The sequence below is a fragment of the Didymella exigua genome (assembly GCF_010094145.1).
Source record: "Didymella exigua CBS 183.55 unplaced genomic scaffold M421scaffold_33, whole genome shotgun sequence".
NCBI lineage: Eukaryota > Fungi > Ascomycota > Dothideomycetes > Pleosporales > Didymellaceae > Didymella > Didymella exigua.
The window spans coordinates 230,865-249,965 of NW_022984807.1; the positions used below are offsets into that span (position 1 = coordinate 230,865).

At 53.2% G+C, this 19,101-nt stretch overlaps 11 protein-coding genes across 11 annotated transcripts; 3 read left to right on the top strand and 8 right to left on the bottom strand.

Moving 5' to 3' along the window:
• Positions 1-585: 585 nt before the first annotated feature.
• On the top strand, positions 586-1,020 carry M421DRAFT_8290 (uncharacterized protein; the record flags this gene model as incomplete). Its single annotated transcript, XM_033597540.1, has 1 exon — positions 586-1,020. The coding sequence occupies one exon, from the start codon at positions 586-588 to the stop codon at positions 1,018-1,020; it is 435 nt and encodes a 144-aa protein (XP_033445281.1).
• Positions 1,021-1,142: 122 nt separating this feature from the next.
• On the bottom strand, positions 1,143-1,736 carry M421DRAFT_8291 (uncharacterized protein; the record flags this gene model as incomplete). Its single annotated transcript, XM_033597541.1, has 2 exons — positions 1,143-1,605; positions 1,654-1,736. The coding sequence occupies 2 exons, from the start codon at positions 1,734-1,736 to the stop codon at positions 1,143-1,145; spliced, it is 546 nt and encodes a 181-aa protein (XP_033445282.1).
• Positions 1,737-2,246: 510 nt separating this feature from the next.
• M421DRAFT_267391 (uncharacterized protein) lies at positions 2,247-3,361 on the bottom strand. Its single transcript, XM_033588752.1, has 3 exons — positions 3,192-3,361; positions 2,780-3,142; positions 2,247-2,727 (listed from the first exon to the last, which is right to left on the bottom strand). Exons 1-3 carry the CDS (start codon positions 3,240-3,242, stop codon positions 2,368-2,370), a joined length of 774 nt encoding a protein of 257 aa, XP_033445283.1. The 5' UTR covers positions 3,243-3,361; the 3' UTR covers positions 2,247-2,367.
• Positions 3,362-3,556: 195 nt separating this feature from the next.
• Positions 3,557-5,350, bottom strand: M421DRAFT_424252 (uncharacterized protein). The gene has a single exon (XM_033593695.1). It carries the CDS (start codon positions 5,238-5,240, stop codon positions 3,732-3,734), a length of 1,509 nt encoding a protein of 502 aa, XP_033445284.1. The 5' UTR covers positions 5,241-5,350; the 3' UTR covers positions 3,557-3,731.
• Positions 5,351-5,589: 239 nt separating this feature from the next.
• On the bottom strand, positions 5,590-8,602 carry M421DRAFT_424253 (dynamin-2). The gene is made up of 6 exons (XM_033593696.1): positions 8,360-8,602; positions 8,225-8,294; positions 8,033-8,127; positions 7,222-7,963; positions 6,262-7,171; positions 5,590-6,210 (listed from the first exon to the last, which is right to left on the bottom strand). Exons 1-6 carry the CDS (start codon positions 8,377-8,379, stop codon positions 5,957-5,959), a joined length of 2,091 nt encoding a protein of 696 aa, XP_033445285.1. The 5' UTR covers positions 8,380-8,602; the 3' UTR covers positions 5,590-5,956.
• A 182-nt stretch (positions 8,603-8,784) lies between these two features.
• M421DRAFT_424254 (V-type ATPase) lies at positions 8,785-11,448 on the bottom strand. The gene is made up of 9 exons (XM_033593697.1): positions 11,146-11,448; positions 11,025-11,085; positions 10,946-10,967; positions 10,851-10,899; positions 10,718-10,802; positions 10,049-10,666; positions 9,823-9,998; positions 8,996-9,769; positions 8,785-8,942 (listed from the first exon to the last, which is right to left on the bottom strand). Exons 1-9 carry the CDS (start codon positions 11,404-11,406, stop codon positions 8,886-8,888), a joined length of 2,103 nt encoding a protein of 700 aa, XP_033445286.1. The 5' UTR covers positions 11,407-11,448; the 3' UTR covers positions 8,785-8,885.
• Positions 11,449-11,840: 392 nt separating this feature from the next.
• On the bottom strand, positions 11,841-12,793 carry M421DRAFT_267456 (uncharacterized protein). Its single transcript, XM_033588754.1, has 2 exons — positions 12,236-12,793; positions 11,841-12,190 (listed from the first exon to the last, which is right to left on the bottom strand). The coding sequence occupies exons 1-2, from the start codon at positions 12,690-12,692 to the stop codon at positions 12,030-12,032; spliced, it is 618 nt and encodes a 205-aa protein (XP_033445287.1). The 5' UTR covers positions 12,693-12,793; the 3' UTR covers positions 11,841-12,029.
• Positions 12,794-13,652, bottom strand: M421DRAFT_267455 (uncharacterized protein). The gene has a single exon (XM_033588753.1). It carries the CDS (start codon positions 13,499-13,501, stop codon positions 12,896-12,898), a length of 606 nt encoding a protein of 201 aa, XP_033445288.1. The 5' UTR covers positions 13,502-13,652; the 3' UTR covers positions 12,794-12,895.
• A 1,530-nt stretch (positions 13,653-15,182) lies between these two features.
• On the top strand, positions 15,183-16,133 carry M421DRAFT_424257 (uncharacterized protein). Its single transcript, XM_033593698.1, has one exon. The coding sequence runs from the start codon at positions 15,392-15,394 to the stop codon at positions 15,674-15,676; it is 285 nt and encodes a 94-aa protein (XP_033445289.1). The 5' UTR covers positions 15,183-15,391; the 3' UTR covers positions 15,677-16,133.
• A 367-nt stretch (positions 16,134-16,500) lies between these two features.
• On the top strand, positions 16,501-18,003 carry M421DRAFT_424258 (60S ribosomal protein L2, mitochondrial precursor). Its single transcript, XM_033593699.1, has 2 exons — positions 16,501-16,929; positions 16,989-18,003. Exons 1-2 carry the CDS (start codon positions 16,704-16,706, stop codon positions 17,564-17,566), a joined length of 804 nt encoding a protein of 267 aa, XP_033445290.1. The 5' UTR covers positions 16,501-16,703; the 3' UTR covers positions 17,567-18,003.
• On the bottom strand, positions 17,702-19,002 carry M421DRAFT_8297 (alpha-methylacyl-CoA racemase; the record flags this gene model as incomplete). The annotated part of the gene is made up of 3 exons (XM_033597542.1): positions 17,702-18,173; positions 18,220-18,880; positions 18,930-19,002. The coding sequence occupies 3 exons, from the start codon at positions 19,000-19,002 to the stop codon at positions 17,702-17,704; spliced, it is 1,206 nt and encodes a 401-aa protein (XP_033445291.1).
• Positions 19,003-19,101: the final 99 nt, after the last annotated feature.

Here is a 19,101-nt window from a genome sequence, read left to right on the forward strand (position 1 = left end):
AGCTAGTGGTGGGACACGTCAATGGCGTGAGTCGCGCAACTTCACAGACAGCGGACGAGCGTGCGAGAAGGACCGGTCGAGCGTGTGGCACGAGGCACTTGTTCCCCAGACGCCGGGCGTTCTTCATTCACGCACAAGAGCAAGAGCAGTGGGGCCAAGATGTTTCCAGAGCGCGCGTTTGTAACGTGCTGTCAAACCCACCACAACCGCTTGTGCACGCCAATCAATTGCGCCCAGGGAGCGGACAGTTCGCACGAGGCAACGAAGGGCGGTGAAAGGAATTGGGTAATATACCACGGAATGTAAGAGAAGATGCACGATGCGGCATGGATGGCTACGTATCAGTAATAGTCACGCCTCGGTTCCGGTGCACTGGTGGGCGCGAAACGCCCTAGTCTTACACATCATCATCAACACCCAGCAAGGCTAAATAGACTCGATTACGTGGGGCAAGACATGACATGCGGAGGCTGACTACCCTAGAGAGCATGTTTGAGCCTCGTGCCGCCTGACAGGAACCTCTGGGTCCAGTGTTTGAACCCGTGCATCTTCTTCACCATCTCGCCGCGCGTTTGGCCGTCCATCATGGTGCCCAAAGCCTTCGAGGCAGGCTACCCGAACACACCCGGATTCCGCAAAGTCGTCAAAGCAACCATCTACATCAAGAAGAAAGCGGGCATGTCTGACGCGGATTTCGTCGAGTACTACAATCACAGCCACGCCCAGCGCGCGGTGCCCATCCTGCAGCGCCATGGGATCGTCAGCTACAGCCTGTCCTACCACCTAGACCGTGATAGGAAAATGCTCCAGGACATCATGCATGGCAACGCGAGGCTGATGGACTACGATGCGATATGCACCTTTGTGTTTCCAGACTACCTTGCGCTGGCCAAGTTTCTGTACGACAAAGACGGCGCTGCACTGAACAGCGATCACGATAACTTCATGGACGATAGCCAGATGAAGATGATGGTCGGCGACGAGTACATGTTGATTGAGGATGGGCAGAAAGTAGGCTGAACAGTGTAGATACGACACGGACATACCAACAAACGAGACGGCGTTGGTTGCAAACACACAACCAGCAGAAAGAAGGCACATTCGAAAGCCGTAGCACAACCACCCACCCTCGAAGACCAATTCTACTTCATCAAATCCTCGGCCTTCATCATCCCTCTCTTCAACATGCTCACAATCACCGTCGACGGATCCGCCGCAATCTCCATCCTACACATTCTAATCTCACCACCCTCCATCCTGTACCTGAAGTTAAACGCGGCCGGATTCGCCCCATCCCACTCATTCCCCTCTTGATCCCTGACATTAGCACCACTCTCCTGCTTGCCCGGCACAGCAAGCGTCCAATACAGCGTCGCGTGCCCCATCATCTCCCACCCATCTTCGACCGCGTAGCAGATGACGTGCTGGGGGATGTGCGCCCATTTCGCAAACGGGGCGTAGAGTACCTTGTACAGCGCATCGACCGAGGCTTGCGCGCCCGCGTCCATTTGGCCCGTGGTGCGGACAAGGACGTGGTCGTGGGTCAACAGGTTGTTTTTGACATCGTCGACGGCTTTGGCGTCAAATTGGTTCGTGTAGTGCTCCCTGGGGGATGTTAGTGGGGAGGGCAGTGGGGAGCCAGGGGCGACGGACATCCACTTCATGGCTGGGTGGGAGCGGGTCTCGTCATCCCAGGTTCCGTAGTGGACGAATGCTGGTTTGGTTGAGAAAGACATTGCGGTTGTTGCGGCACAGAGAAAAGTCCGTTGTATGATTGTTTCGATCGCGATTGCTAAGTGGTATCGCAGCAGAGAGAACTACGTGTTTCATATGGACTGGAAAATCAGCTCGTGGCCGATTCCTGTTTCCACAGCATCATCCTGGGACATCTCAGCTCCACAGGGAAGCAAAGCTGGAGCGGAATAAGCTTTGCAGTGACGCTCCGAACCAGTGCCATTTGCCTTTCGCTGTTCGCTGTTCGTAGTCATGGAAATGTCGATGCACGTGTAGCACGCCATTGCAGTGCTAGAACACGAGAGTAGTGAGATGGCTTGTGGCTGAACAGGCAAACGTCTAGCGGTCAGCGACAGAGTGCGGGGAAGAGAGACATCAGACCGACCCCTCATGTCCACGTAAGCCTACAAAGCTTTGTTATGGACAAGGCTTTCGAGCTCTCAGCTCTCTATCGGTGTTGAACCAATGGCGAGGCATTTAGGCCAGAAGATCGCTGTTTAGGCGCAAGATGACCGGTGTAGAGCCACTGATGGCTTTATGTCCGGTGGGCCACCAGATTACGGTAGCAATACTTGACCAGATAGTATCAGGCGTCTCCGAATATAGAGAAGGACCTGCTGCATGGCATGTTCTTTACCTTCGTCCGCCACGGCCTCGACCCCGCCCAGCAGAGCTGCGTCCAGGATTTGGGCAATCAGCCTTAGCATGTCCCTTCTGCCCACACTTGAAGCACTCCATGCTGCTCATGTCACGTCCTGCAGGCTTACGGCCTCCACTGAGCGATGTCAGGCGATCGAGGTTGGCGTCTTCGTTTATCGGTCTGGCAGCTGGTGATGCGTCTCCCAGGCTCTTTCGCGATTCACGTTTCTTCGAGGACATCTCTCGCTTCGTCTCGCGTATGAGCTCGGCGGTTGGATCGTCTGAGTCGTAGTCGTCTTCGGAGGAGGATTCTGTCTCGCCATCGGAGCCCTCGGTTTTCTCGAACACATGTTTCTGATCTTTATTAGCGAGCAAGTCCAGCACAGTAACCGCACGTCAAACATACGCTTGCTTTCTTGACACCACCGCCATACTGTCTCCTTATTGGCTGTGCTGGCTCTTCGTCCTCGTCATCGCTGTCGTCTGCATCAAGCTCTGCGAACCCTGCCTGTCTAACAGTGAGAGCATCGCCTCGCTTGCCTTCCAACGGATCCGTATAGCTGAGCACCCACTTTGTCTCGCCTGTGTATTGCGCAGCTTTGTCGCGCGCCTCCTGTTCTTTCTTCGCATCTTCGGCAAGCGCCGACTCAAGGATCTGTCGGTCTGCGGCCGCGGAGCCACCGTTCGAGAGGCGCACTCTCTTCGAAGCGGGTCCGTTCGGTGTTGTTGGCGAGGATGCGACGTTCTTTGCTGCCGAGCGCTGCATGAACTGGGCACTGTTGGCGTTTGTTGTGCAGCATGCGCGTAGAGAAGCTTACCTTCATTGTCATGAGCCGACTCGACATCGACTTTGGCGTGTTGCCGGACATGATGAGGGGGGAGGTGCACTTCTGCTTTAGGTTGTGGATATATTGTGGTTATGTGCAACGAGCAACTGAGGATTGCGCGAGTGAAATGTGTGTTGCGGTGTTGCGGCTGTTGATCGCCGAGTCGCGAGCATTGGAACTTTTGAAAAGTGGGCCCAGACATGACGCTAGGACTGTCCGGCTCCGCCTTCCCTGTGAACGTCAACAAGGCTGCATAGAAAATGTAAGCAGACAGTCATGGGTAGGCTATACCTAAGGTCAATACCCTAAGATTCGAAGCTGTAGGACGCTTTAATCACGCCGTGATGTACAAATTACCGTGAAGCAAGACAGTGTATTGCATACTTAAGTCCATCGATCAAATTGAGATAAAAATCACAACACCACGATGCCAACTCCGTCAATTATCAATCCTCCTGAGATAGAACGCGAGATACTGCCACAGACGTACAAGCCCAAACAATCTTCTTCAATGGATCAGCCAGCACTCCGCTACGAGAAGTCTACCTCTCTTCCCTTCCTTCTCAGGATGACCTGTATACAGTCAACCTTCTCCGCGCCAGCCTGGCCCTTCATGCGTTCCTCTTCATCCTTTGCAGTCCATACTTCCTCGACGTCCCGCATGACCCTGTTCCAACTCGGGAACAGTTTGGACGCGTACATGCTCTGAAACCTGTCTCTCACGAACTGACGTTGGGCGGGATCGATGGCCTCGCAACCAGCGCTGAACAGAGGCCAGACATGCGATGATATGAGAGGTGATGCTACATCAACCCGCGATAAGTATGCCAGACAGTTTTGAATGTGCTCGACACTGATAGGGTTGGGAGCGCCCACGCCAAGCCAAGTTCGGTACAGGTAGATGAATGCGGCATGGCGGTAGGCTTCAGCCGTGAAACTGATATCAGAGCTGCCGTGAGATTCGATTCGCTGCGCATCAAATTGCATTGCGAGCAGCTTCTGTTGGAGATCCCGGCCCGTGGAATCTTCCGTCTCTGTAAGCGCATTTTCTCCTCCAGCGTCTTGTCGGACTTTGATGGCATGTTGTAATTGAGATGTGCGTGCCACGACCAGGAGAACTTCAGCTATGCCACGCATGTCATCCGCACCCTCTACAGCTTCGAAGTCTGCATCGTGGTCGAACAAAGGTTGGTGTGCTCGTGAGACAGACGAGAGAATGTCGTGATATGCGAAAAGACTTAGGAGGAAGCGTGCGCTCGAGGAACTGAGCCAGTCGTCTAGTCCGCGTCTGGATATCATGGCCCTCGCCCCCATTAAGTGATTGACAATACTGGCTTCGTTGTCTTCGCCAAAAAGACGTGTTGAGACTTGCATCATCAAAACGGTTGCCAGTGCAGACTCGGAATATGCCTGTCGAGGATCTTGGATAACAGCTTGTAGCAGATGAATAGCATCGCGTTGATGCCGATAAGCCTGGACGCGTAGCGATGGGTCCGATGATTGCAGAGATAGATGGTTTGCTGCCATAGACAGTACAGTTGATCGAAGTGCGGCTGAGTCGCATGCCATTGACGTAAGATGAAGCTGGAACGGTGTCGGCTTGCCATTGCGCGGAGCAACAGAGATCAACGAAGAGAGTTGGTCAACCCAGTAGTGAAGAAGTCTTCTGTCGCTGACAGACAGTTCCGGCCCAAGACCTACACCGTGTATTGATGTGCGTGGTACGCTAACTGCTGACATGGGTGAATGGAAAATGTCCGACGAGCTTGTGTCCGGGGAGGATATCGACGCATTGCTGATGGTGCTCGCTGGAGTCGAAATGCCGTTGGCCTCGAGTGCCCTCTTTCTCCTTGGGGCACGAGGCTTCTTAACCAAGGTTCCGATAGGTTGGTCTTGCCACTTGAGTCTGACTCCATAGCCTTTGCAAGCGATTTCGAGTCGAGTGCATCGTTGGCAGAAGGGTTTCTGTTCATCACACTTGTACCCAGCTTCTCTGCAAGTCCAGCATCCGGTTCTCGTTCGCTTATGTGTTGTCGCCATGGCGCAGTGCTAGTACCGGATCAAGATCCATGCTTACCAAGTTCTCACATGCAAGATCGTTGCATATTTTGCGGGGCGAAACGATTGCCTCAGAACGTTTTGCACCAGAGAATGTAAAAGAGAAAATTGTGTGCTGGTAGAAAACGGGCCGCAAACCTGTCTCCCTCGAAGGGCCGAGGCACCCGCAGCCCCACCTTTGCCGATCTCATGAATAACAAGCTTTGGTTGGTCTTTCACTTCTCGATCCACCGCAATCCAGATTTCTAAAAACCTTCCCTATTAGGCAAGTTCATTTCCCCGTGTCACTGACCTTGATGTGGAGCCACGAATGTAGAAGTCCGAAGAAGCTGCCGTTTTGATTTCACAACGCAATTTCAGGATATCGCGACTACTGCTGCAGTACATGTGAATGAGAATCTAGAAACACGTCCTTGTCTCATACCACTGGTCGACGAGTCAGTCCTGCAGTGCTTACCGTGGCAGCCCTATAAAAGCGTCACCACTCCCTCGTAGCCAGAACTCGAAACGGGCGATACAGCCTTGTCAAGCGAGGGCCTCGACTGTGTCATAGATTGTCACTGCCTCTCAATTCATTCTCTGCTCACTGCGAATACAACCGTGCTCAATTGCCTTTACACGACTCTAGCGCCAGAACACCCTACAGAGAATGCCAGCCCGGAGAAAGGAGCAGAAATCTAACCGCCTCATCGTTCCATCTACTGCACCTGGTTGACAATCTCCTGCGCCTTCGTCAAGCTCTCCACCATCTGCTGGCAATCCTTCCGCCTCCTGACTGTGTACTCGGACTCCTTAAGCAGCTCGTCGAGCTCGTCGGTCTTGTACATGTTGGTGAGCAGCTCGCTCTGCATGTTCTCCCTTGACCACGAAACGAGATTCAGCATAATGGCCTTAGGGACCATGTCGATCATTGTGCGGCGGACGATGTTAAAGTAGGATGTGATCAGGAGTTCTGTAGAAGGTTAGCGTCGACTCGAAGGTGTTCGTATAGACAAGCACTCACTGATGACTTCGACTTCCTGAGCCTCCTTCTCCGAGAGAGTTCCGGAAGCCTTCAGTGTCGGTGGCGGCGGCTCCATAGCCGCCATCTTCTTCTTGTTCTTGCTGGCGAAGAAGGAGCCGAAGAAACCGCCGCCGTCCTCGGACGATCCTCCTCCAAGAGACGGCGACATCGATCGTGGTGGTACCTGGGGCGGCAAAGGCTTGCCCGTCTTAGGGTCAACCTGTTGTGGCTTGGCGCCGTTATGACGCTCGTGTACGATGGCCATGGCCCGCGATCCGTTGATGAAGTCGGGGTGACCAGTGTTGATGTATACAGCCTCCATACCGACCAGATCACGGACGAGCTTGTTGGTGGGATCCATAGCCTTCTTCAAGAACTGCACGACAACAGCGTACAGCTTCTCCTTCAAGGCTGGGTAACGTCTAAACGTAGGCTTGTTCAAGAGCCCGCCAAGAATGCGGATCAACTCATCGTAGACCAAGCTTACACACTTCAAGCTGGGGTCTTCCAAACGCTTGATCTGCTGCTTGACAATTAGCTCGAAAGCTGTTGTACCAACGAACAGTGCCGGCGAGGAACCAGACGAGTTGTAGAGCACAGTCCTAATGTCGACATCCTTGACCTGGTCGAAAGGATCAACAGCCTTCACACCGTTTGCGTATAGCTCGTGGTAGACAAAGGAGATACGCGCTCCACCTGAGAGCTCAGTTGCAGAGAGTTCTTGGTTGTTTCCGTCAAGGACACCCCTGTACTCGTTTGTAAACTCCGTGATCATGTTAAGGACGATGTTCGAGCTGTTGCCGAGCATGGAGTTTCCAAGTTGACCCAGCTCGATTTGGTACTTCTGTAGCGACGAGGCGATACGCGCCTTGATGTCGGGAAGAGTCTGCTTGATGTGCATCATGAGAATCTGGTTGTGTTAGCAAATGAGTCATTCGTGAAGCGAACTTCCACGCCTACCAAGTTTAGCTTGCGGGCTAGGTACGGTGTACCGCAGTACGAAGCCTTGTTGCGGTATGCCTTGTGATTCTCGAAGAACGATGTCTCGTGCGCGAGAGCTTGGGAGATGGCCTTCTTGTTCTCGATATCCCTCTGTCCTCGGTTGACAACAGGGACGTAACCCAGTCGCAGCGGAATGATGCGTCCAGCAAGGATGTCGACAACGTCGGTTCCCTCATCCATCAAATCGACTTTTGTCAATACACCAATTGTCCTCTGACCTTCAGGATCAACCTCTCGAGCCAGCTTCAGACCGTCCGAGTTGGCCAAGTCGGTGTTCGCGGCGGTGACAGCCAGGATGATAGCGTTGGGCTTGCTGATCTGTTTCAGGACCATCTCTTGGATCTGTCGCTCAATATCCCGTGGCTGATCCCCGACAGGCACTCGTGTGAGACCGGGCAAATCGACGAGGGTGAGGGTCAGGACATTCGGCGAATATATCCGCAGGTTTATGGGTGCTGGTGAAATGCCCGCATTGCGTCCAGTCTTTGCCTCTGTCTCGCGAATAATCTCTTCCCTGATTTTGTTGAAGTCGTAGAACTTCTGGCCGGGAATGTGCAGGAACTCTCCCCACTCGTCAACGTTGGACTCGGCATCGCTGGTCTTGATCTCCTCTGACTTGACACCGTTCGATTGCGAGGCACGGTTGATGAGCTGCAGGATGAGCGGTCTTCGGGTAACGATACCAGAGCCTCGAGGCAGGCTGTTGCGCAAGGTGGTCAGTGGTGGTGTCCAGCAGCTGGGACAGAGCGCAAGAGCGCAAGACACTCACAAATCGCGACCGACAATATTCTCAAGCACGGAACTCTTTCCACTGGACTGCGATCCAACGACGGCAATCTGGGGCAAATCTATGGGGTTTTGTACCTGCGACAGGTATCAGTATTGAACTTCGGCGTGGATGCACCGCGGGCTGGATAAGGCGGCGCGGGCGCATTCGCGGCGGTGTATAGGGGCGACATACTCCGACTGTGGTGAAGACATCCTGCAGCTTGTTGACGAGGGTGATCAAGCTTGGGTCGTTGACGTTGATGCTGTCACTTGTTAGCTTTAGACCCCAGACCGCATCCCCAGAATGCCCCTCGAACGCAGAACATACGCATTAGGGTTTGTCGCCATGGTGGGCGAGGGTGCGCGGCGGTTTAGATTATGAAGTCGGTGAGCGCACGGAGGAGAGAATATGTAGGTAGAAGGAAGTAGTGCGTTCGGGCACCGGCGCGGGAGTGTTTGGGAATGGGTGTTCAATCAACGTCGACGCACATGTCCCGAGCTAGCAGCGCCACTTGTGGCTGAGCGCACTCCGTCACCGTGCTGGGAGACCCTGGCCGAGTTCCACTGCACAGCTCATTTTGGCGACTGCAAGTGATTAGGTCGCCTCCCTACAGCACCTCATGTACTATGAAAACTGCAGCAGGCAGCCTGTTCTGCCCTCTTCGGGCATATTCCTGCCCAACCGGGGGTTGAGTAGCCAATCATTTGTCGGGGTCTGCGGTCACCGGGCACGAGCACGCGTCGTATGCGATTTCAGGCGACAACATTTGGGACTTGTTCCAATTCACAATCTACGTTCAGCAATGTACTCGGAACTACTTCGCTATGCAAACTCTGCTTCCTTGTACACATGTCTACTCGTCAATTACAGACGCAAACTTCTCTGTCAGCTTCTGCAACAGTTGCTCGTACTGCGGTTCTTGTCAGCGAACGTCATAGCATCATAACAGTGAGCACGACATACCTTCTTTGTGATCGCCTCCTCGCCCTCAGACGGGACCTCGAACTTCATGCTTCGCAGCTGGCTCTGAATCTCTGATGTCGCATCACGGACCTTAGGCCAGCTGTGTCCCTGGGATACTGCCTTCTGTGCCTCGTCGTGGAACGCCATCATGTTCTTCATCATCCATTCAGTCTTCCACAACGGGCAGAACTGATCGTAATCAGAGTAACCGTTCTGTTGCAGGAAATCCTCCTTAAGCAATGTAGCTACATCAAGGGTAATCTTGTCAGAGTCACCCAGCGCAGATTTGCCGACAAGCTGCACGACCTGGTCGAGATCGTCGGAAGTTGTAAGCAGCTCCTTGATGCGGTCCCGGAGACGAGGGAAATCGGGGTTGTTCTCGGCGTAGTACTTGTCGAGCGGCGTTGTGTACTTCGAGTAACTGATCGAAGTGTTAACCGAGGGGAAATGCTTTCGCTGAGCAAGCTTCTTATCGAGACCCCAGAAAACTTGCACAATGTTGAGTGTACTGGTTGTGACAGGATCCGAGAAATCGCCACCGGGAGGACTGACGGCACCAACGATGGAAACTGATCCATGACGCTCGGGGCTGCCAAGAGCGGTGACGCGACCAGCACGCTCGTAGAAGGACGCAAGCTTAGCACTAAGGTAAGCAGGGAAACCCTGATCAGCAGGCATCTCTCCAAGACGACCGGAGATTTCACGAAGAGCCTCAGCCCAACGAGACGAAGAGTCGGCCATCATAGCGACGTCCTTGCCCTGGTCCCTGAAGTACTGCAATAGGTCAGCGGCAAATCCCTTCAAATGAAAGCAATAGCACTACGTACTTCTGCGACAGTGATACCGGTGTAGATAGAAGCCTCACGAGCTGCGACAGGCATGTTGGAGGTGTTCGCAATGAGTGTGGTACGCTTCATGATGGGCTCCTTCTTGCCGTTGACCTCGATAGTCAGCTCAGGGAAGTCCATCAGGACTTCAGCCATCTCGTTTCCGCGCTCACCACCTGTTGTCTGATTAGCTGGGTACCTCCACGCTTTCTTTTGGAGTACTCACATCCGACGTAGACAATGATGTCAGAGTTGGAGAACTTGGACAGTGACTGAGAAATGACAGTCTTTCCGCAACCGAAAGCACCGGGAATGCAGACAGTACCACCCTGAACGGAGGGGAAGAGCGAATCCAAGACACGCTGACCGACAATAAGAGGCCGATCGGAGGACAGCTTCTCGTTGGAAGGACGGGGTACTCGCACAGGCCAGCGGTGCATCATGCTGTGCTCAGTCTTGTTGCCGTTGAACTCAATCTCCAAGATTTTCTCGTCGACGGTGTAGCTGCCCTTCTCAGCGATGCGGGTGATTGTTCCGCGCGCGCGGGGAGGGAGTAGGATCTTGTGCTCGCTGAGCAGGGAGTTCTCGAAGACGGTACCGAAGACATCACCACCGGTGATGTGGTCGCCAACCTTCAGGCTACCGGGTGTGAAGTCCCACTTCTTCTTGCGGTCAAGGGCGGGCAGATCGATACCACGGGGAATGTAGATCGAGTTCGAGGCGTCCGAGATGCCCTTGAGGGGACGCTGGATACCATCGTAGATAGTCTCCATGAGACCAGGGCCAAGTTCGACGGAGAGAGGCTGTCCAGATCGCATGACGGGGTCGCCTACAGTGACACCAGCTATGTCTCGTCAGTTTTTGGTCCAGTGAAGCTTTCACGTGCTTGGCATACCGGTCTCCTCGTAGACCTGGATGGTGGCCTTGTCGTTCTCAATTCGGATGACCTCTCCTACGAGGTTGTCGTGACCAACACGGACCTGCAACCATTAGCCTATGCTTTTGGAGCGCATCCTCGAGCTACATACAAGTTCGTACATGGCAACGCCGATCATGTTCTCGGCGACAATGACGGGACTAAGCCGATTAGTAGGCGGCGCAGACGTGCGAGGTCGTGACTTACCCGGAGACGGAAAAGACCTGGCCTGGAGTGTGTTAGCAATTGCTGGAATGCATCAAAACCTTTGCTGCTGAGCACTTACCATCGGGTGTCTTCTCCTCAGCCTGCGACTGCTGAGGCTTCTCCTGCTGCTTCTTCGGTTTCTGCCACCCCGCCAATTAGCTGCCTGCGCTGGGCCAGTGCTGCATCCGCGAAGAGCTTACGGGACCCATGTTTGCTGCCGGGATCTCTTTGCGTTCCCTATTGCTGTCGTCGTTCAATGCGATGGGTGGCGGTGGTGGTTCCGTGACGTCTTCGCGCTGCGGTGTTATCGGTGGGCTCCGTGGGAGCGGGACGGTGCGCGGCTCGACGTCGTCTTCGAACAGGCTGCTGCTGCTCGAGAAAGTCGAGATATAGGAAATGTTCTTCTTCTGGATCAAGTCGAGAAGAGAGGGTCGCTTGTGGAGGCGAGGTCGATTGAGCATCAAGGTTGAAGATGGCAGGCGGGCGGGTCGTGATGTCCTTAGCGTGTGGGCCCTAGCTCCTGGCAAGGCACGTTCGTCATATGCCCGTTCACAGCGATGTCTATAGGCGCGACAAGAGTCTAATGATTTGGACTGTGTGCAGACTCAAAGCCGCTCTGTGTGCACCCTCGGCTCCCGTGTGAATTCTGACACACGCTTGCAAGAGCTACATCGCTGCTAGAGAACGAGACATACGTCATACCGGTAAGCACTTCGACAGCGCAACGAGCGGGCCTTCCATCGCCCAGGAAATACATGCATTCGCGTTCTGGAGCCTGGCTGTGGAGTCGGACAATGGCGCTTGACACGACGAGTGCACGAGTGTCTTGAACTACCACAGTGGGACTTAAAGACACAGTATGGTAGCGACAGCGGCCCTGCTCTACCGCAAACTGGAGACCTCTAGTCACAGTGTAGGCGAATAATCGCTGCATGGTGTCGTTGCTAATTACCTATACATCTACCGTACTCGTTTTGAGAATCGAAATTCTGCATGCGTCGATCCTTGCGTGTACTTCGCTCCCCTCTTCCCACGGCCACAGTAATTCGCCAGCCTGATAGCTCTATAATCACAGGTTTGTCAACTACTTCAGATCTCTCCTGTCGTCGCTAGCCGATACACGCTGCTTTGACACCGAAGGAGGCATCCAACGGGTCAATAACGGCCTCATAACGACCAGCGACGCGCATGCGATGGCCACGTTGAGTTCAATCGTGGACCACACCACTGCATATGTACCGGACTCTATGCCAAGTCAGTGCAGCTCAATACGCAAATACTTGCACCTACGAATTATCATGCCCTCGTGAAGGGCTTTCTCGACGAGCGTTAACCTCAGGATACCGACAGCGCACACAAACCCCCCGAGCCCGAATACCACCCAAAGGCCCCGTTTCTGATGCACCGGTAATCTCAACTTCCCTACAACCGGCATAGGCAATAACCACAGCGCCCAATCAATGATGATACCCATTACACTCGTGCTCCAGAAATGACGCTCCGTGTTCATACATCGTCCCTCAACCGTCACGTCCCAGTATGTCCTGATGGGGTTACAGAGAAAAATAGTACCGAAAACACCCCATGTAGTTGCGCCGAGGACAACGGCAAAGAGTGCATAGCATGAGAATCTGACGTAGGGAACCTGGGCAAAGACTCGCAGGTACTGGGTTATTATTGTGACCTTGACAAGGTTTATAGCAAGCTGATAGAGGAACGACTCTGCGAACACGAGCTTGCAGGACATTAGCAGTGACTAGTGGGCGGTGGGGAATTGCACTTTGAGCTTATCTGAGAGGCTGGCGAGGATGGCCTGTTCGTCAACGACGGGTGTTGTGTCGCGGGCGAAGTCTGTGAAGAACTCCTGAGCTAGCAAATGAAAATCGGGTGAAGGAAGCTTACCCATGCCAGCTACACCGGTCATACCCACGGACAGAAGCTGATGCAGATTCAGTCAGAAGCCTCTTCATTCGGACGAGTACTTACAGTTGCGGCCGTGATAACGAAGTCTTCAAGGCGCAAAGTACCCGGCACAAGGCGAATCTTGCTGTACCATCGTAGAATCACGATGATGAAAGCAAGGGTCGTGAAAATCAGAGCCGCGATGAAGGCCGATCCCCGAAGGCTCGTCGTTGCCTGCTGAGACGCTACAAACCAGCTCGGAGAATTTGTGTCCATTGTGTGATGATGTTGAGGGTTGCGTAAAGTGTGAGCTAGATGAAGTATTGAGCATGCCAATGTGAGACACCCGAAAACAGTAGCTGCGTTCACCTCCAAGACACTCACCAAATGCTCTACGAATAATGCATACCCAAGAGTCTGCTCGAAGCGTCTTTTTAGCAGTTTTAGATGTGATCGGAAAGATGTGAGGTTATTGAATGTGTATCGGTGACGCAACCCCCCCCCCCCCCCCCCCCCAAGGTACTCGCCACGTGAAGATATCACAGGATTTGCGTCCCTAGGTTCGGATTCTGCGACCACATGTCGTCCACGGGAAGAGCTAAAAAGAATGACTAATGCCTCTCTGTATCTTCTTTCTTGACGGTTGGGATACATGGTGGGTGCAGCGGCCAGACAGGCGAGACAATCATGACCGACGCGTACCAAAACCCTTGAGAAGAGATTGCAGTCTGGTCGCGGGATCACTACACATTGTCGTAAGTTTTGACATAAGGTGGGACTGCCACCGTACTTCGACTGTAGCTCCCTTGGTTTACCTCGATGATGCACCACTACAGTCTAGTTGCGCAGCAATATATTGAAGGCGTTATAGTCCGGTGATGACTCATAGGATTTTTGAGGATTACATGCTGTAAGACTAGGACCGTAGTTAGCAGCAACCACACGGAATTATTGCCAAACTGGAAACTTAACCAGGCGTAGTTCTCAATAAGAGTGAACCAAACACGTGACTTATGCACGTCTGCGATGTGACGAACCCGAGGGTAACAGTCCGGCTTCTTCACAACAAGATTGTTGTCCAACCGGGTGTCAAGACGCTGGCAGATTTCGCGTCTCCTTCAACGTCAGATAGGTCAACAAGTGAGCAGTACCGATTAGCGGCTGCGCCTCGCATTGAGGTTGTCTTATCACTTTCACCACACTGTGTTAAGTGCAATGCAGTTGCTGACCGACGATGGAGACATGTTAGTCTCAGCAGTTTGCCGCCTTCTTGGGTCCATGGTTTCTTATTCCTTGCATATGGCACGGGAAAGATATAACTGAGTCCACGATCCGAAGCTCTGGAGAGGACCTGTGTCCGTGTCGCAAGGCATTTGATTTAACTCCACTTCGAGGCTGCGGTTGGTGTCCAATCGAGGCTAAAAACAGAAAATCCTATGCAGTGATATATTGCGATGCATCGCGATGAAGCCATACCAGAGGCGGTGTATGGGAGATCGAAAAAGTGGGAATAGAGTGATGAAGTTGTACTGTTCAGCTTGCTCGGCGTCGTGTTGGAGGTCGTCAGTATTTGTCACTTTGCTAGGTGTAAGCAGTCTGGGGTAAATTGTCGGCGACAGGATGCGGTTTGAGGACGCGTCATCGTCGATGGAGCAGCATGTGGATGTGTTGCAAAATCTAGTGCGGCACATTGAACCCTGTCGAAGTCATGATAGGTTCTGTGAAGGAAGTGGAGGCCTCTCGGGTTAGTGTTACTCGAGGTGCATGCTGAAGTCGTGTTGAGATGCATGTACATAGCGACATTCGAGTCAATCTGACATGATGGCGAATATATGGAGCAATGCACGATGGAGTAACGTTGGTAGGCTTGGCTCCGAAAGGTATGTAGAAGGGTCCTCGGTGTATAAGCGACCGTGAGCGCCGTGCAAGTCGAGCCGGGTGAATTACCATGTCGCATGAACATTGGCCTGAGGAGAAGTTAAGCCTCCTCGAGGATCAAGTGCAGACGAGATCTGACTGCGTGCGCGACTGCAACGGAGCGATGGTTAGGGCTTGTTTCGAGAAGGTGTGCCTAGCACCATCCCCGATTTGGAATATTTGGAATACCACTGCGAGGCAACTAGTGTCGCGGCTTGCAGGAGAGCTCGCGTGCATCAATGATTTGTCAAGACTGCCTGATTACCGTTCAGACGGTGAAATCATCTGCAGGATGAAACCAAGCTCCATCAAACCTGCTACACGCTCATTGGGCTGCGCTCGCTAATCTTATGCTCAACTAGAAACGTTTCCATGTGCTTTCGCAAATCCTCCAAGGACAAGTCATCATCTTCCGGTGGGACATGGCGTTTTTTATCGTCCTAGTGTCTGGGACAAGATGTTATTTGTAGTCGAGTAGGAGCCTCGTCCGTAGCTTTCGGTTATCACACCGTACAAACCGTGTCGCAGGCTTCCACCCGAGGTAGTAGTCTTCGGCCACTTGCGACAATTGCAAATCGTCCATCTTTGAGTATATCTCGTCTCCCATCCTCTTTGTTTGCCAACACAATGGCTCCAAGAACATTGTCACGACCATCATCACGAACTTCGTCCATCTGCTCCTCAGATACCATGGCCTCCGTGTCATCTCAGCAATCTCAGCACCCATACTTGACACCAGGACGAGCATCCACCATCACATCGTGGACATCCTCCATCGAACGTAACCCCCAACGACGATCTGCCTCAAACGAAGACGCCATGTCTCGACAAGCTGCCATTGAGGCTTATCTACAACTCAAAGTCGCTCTCTTCTCAAAAGTTGCTTCTTCAACATATACCAGGTCTAGCTGAGCATGTGCCTGAAACCACGGTGATTTCGATCACTGCTGTAAGCTCATCGACTCGAATGTTTCGACTCGAAGAAAGCGACAATCTAAATCGTCGCTACAGACAGGACACACTGCCGTGAGCATGTCTTCGACGCACTGAACTCGCCGGCGAGTCATGTTGATGGACCAGCATATTTTTACGATACCCATAATATTGCATCTCAGTTCGATTTGGAGCTGGTGGCGTTGGACATCAAGGTGTCGCGTTGTCGAGGTTCGCGGAGCTGGATTTGGAATTGTTTGACGGCGGCTTGACGTGTAAGCGTCGTATTAGATTGCTTGCTTCGCGCGCATAGACACCTATTTCTCAGTTAAAGAGCTTGTAGAGCCCCTGTCAGCACTTACAGCTCAATGTAACGAACGTACTAAAGGCTTCGAAAATTGCAATATTGAGTTGTTCTTGATGTCTATGGAACACTCACGCTAGACCCAAGCGGTGAGCCCAGCGGCAAGCTAGTGTGAATCTAGGGATGACTCTAATGACAAATTCGTGATCGTAGAGTAAGGCGGAGGCTGCTACTATCTTTTGTCAAACGTTGTCCGTAGACAGTCAAGAGAACAGCTGGCAAGGTAACATTCCTTGTGATGAAAGAGCCAATGTAACGTCGAGGACGAGATACCGGTTACTATGTGCTACCCAGGGCGGTAGGCAGTGAGCATCTCTGAGAATACTTGCTCGAAGTTATTGAGATGTATGCGAGAGAATACACACGTGGTCTGTGTGCAAGAGACAGCTAATCCAGTTGAATCCAATGCCCGGGGTGGCTCAGCAACGTACTTACTGTGCAACTCGATGCAAACAATCCATATACTATTGCTGTCGAAGTTTGTTGTCGTGACTTGCTCAAGGGCTATTCTCAAGTGAGCAGCTGCAGGTGCGGGCAGCGACCAAACAAAGGAAAGCACTAGGCCCAATTAAGAACGCGCCTTCTGCCCTCGAAAACTCTCGGACAGCAAGCACGATCAGCGACGTCAACACCAGCGCAGCCATGCTGCTCCCACGGATACTTGCGCCGGTACGCGCATCGATACAGACACCATCGACTTTTATACTACCTGCCTCTCGCGTCATCGAAGCCATCCGCTCAGCCAATGGCGCCTCCGCACACGTACCGACCTTGTCTTTCGTCAGACATTCAGCACATCAGGCTCAGGGACGAGCCAACGGCGCCAAGGATGGGCCAGGAAAGCGATTGGGAGCGAAGAAGAGTGGAGGTACGGGATTCCATGTGCGCACGGAACGAAAGGGACGGAATGCTGACGGCGCCATACAGGAGAGTACGTGATTCCGGGCAACATCATCTTTCGCCAGCGCGGGACACACTGGTTCCCCGGTGAGAACTGCAAATTTGGCCGCGATCACTGCGTCTTCGCCACCGAGTCCGGATATGTTCGGTACTACAAGGACCCTCTGAAGCACCCCAAGCGCCAGTACATTGGCGTAGCTCTCGAGAAAGACCATCAGCTGCCGTATGCACGAAACGTCCCGCGAGCGAGGAGATTAGGCTTTGTTGCCGTATCGGTCACACCGTCAGACGCCGAGGCGAAGGCTGTGGTCAACGATCTGCAGACTGGGGAAGGCCCCGGCAGCGACAGCAGCATCAAGGACACATCACGACAAGTAAAGATTATTGCTAAGGCGAACAAGGGCTACGCTTACCGCGAGGCCAATTGGGAGATAGGTCGTGCGGCAGAGAAGGCAAACGTACAGGTCAAGAAGTTCATACCCGGCGATCGATGGGCGGCGTGGCGCAAGTCGCAGGCCAGGATAAAGGCCAACATCGAAAAGAAGAAGCTGAGGAACGCTGGAAAGAAGACAGCGAAGCCAAAGAAGAGGCAGCAGAGGGCTTGATCGCATTTCTTGGGTGTATAACTATATGTGTAGGAACAACAGAAGCATTGTACATTCAGCCTGCTGGCACCACATATTCAGCCACCAGACAAACATTCGGGAACTTACTCCGCACTGATCGATAGTCAGAATCATTCACAGTTTCGCAGTGTCCTTCCACCCAAGCAGGCCCTTCTCGTCCACGAACTGCCGACCCTTCGTCCAGCCTGTCCACTGCGCAAGTGTCTCCTCTCCGCCGTCGCCAGCTAGCAGTCCCCGCACCGCCCAGCCACTGCCTTCTATACCGATACCCTGTCCAACCGCGGCAGGTCTTGAATCATCACCCTCGTGAATGGCTAGTCCCGGCGACGACTTCAGTGTCACAGCCGGCCGTTGATCGAACCCTTGCGCTTCTAGCTCTGGATGTGTCAACACCGGTGTGCAGCAAGCATCTGTGCCATCGAAGATCGCCGCCCACTCGTCGCGTGTCTTCTTCTTGAACACCCCAGTGAAGTATTCTTTCAGCTTCGGCCAGTCATCTTTGTTGTCGCGGTTTCCGGGCAGATCGCTTGGCTTCAGCTCAAGGCCTTTCAGCAGCGCGGCCCAGAATTGAGGTTCGATCGCACCACTGACGCTTTGTTAGTCTTGATCCCACGCTCACTTAGGGCACTTACACAGCTGTGTACTTCCCGTCTTTCGTTTCGTATGTGTCGTAGAACGGCGAACCACCATCCAACATGTTCGTACCCCTCTCCGCGCCCCAAACTGGACTTTTCATCCCCAGTCTCGGCATCGTTGCCATCATCGCACTGCCATCCACCATGTTCGCCTCGACGACCTGCCCGATCCCGTTCTTCTCTCTGTTCAGAAGGGCGAGCAGGATTCCAATAAAGCAAATCGCGCCTCCGCCGGCAAAGTCACCCATAAGATTGCCAGGTGGATACGGCTTCTCGCCCTTTCTACCAAACAACGACAGCACACCCGACACGGCTATGTAGTTGATATCATGCCCGGCCATCGCGCTGTACTTCCCATCTCTTCTGAACCCCGTCATGCGCGCAACGATGAGTCGCGGATTGAGCTTCAGCAGCACTTCCTCTGGCCCAAGCCCAGCTTTCTCAAGAACGCCGGGTCGGAAGGGGTCGATGAGAATATCCACGTTTGGGATCAGTTTCTTGATCAATGCGAGGCCAGAGGCAGTCTTCATGTTAGCACATATGCTTGTCTTGCGGCGCGTGAGTTGGTCGCTGGGTGCGCCGGAGTCGTGGGCGGGTGCGCGGTCGAGGCGGAGGACGGTTGCGCCATAGTCGGCGAGGAGCATGCCTGCGAAGGGACCTACTTGTCGTCAGTCGGCTGCTGTATTGCGTATGCTGTCGCTATGTACCTGGCGCCAGGCCTGCAAACTCGAGGACACGCAGGCCTGTGAGCGGTGGTGGTTGGTACGTTGCGTTCGACATTGTGTGTGTGCGTGTGTATTTGTCGTGGTTTCAGATATTAAGGCGATACTACAATAGCTGAAAACATCTGAGTGATTTTGTTTTATTCGAATAGCTCAT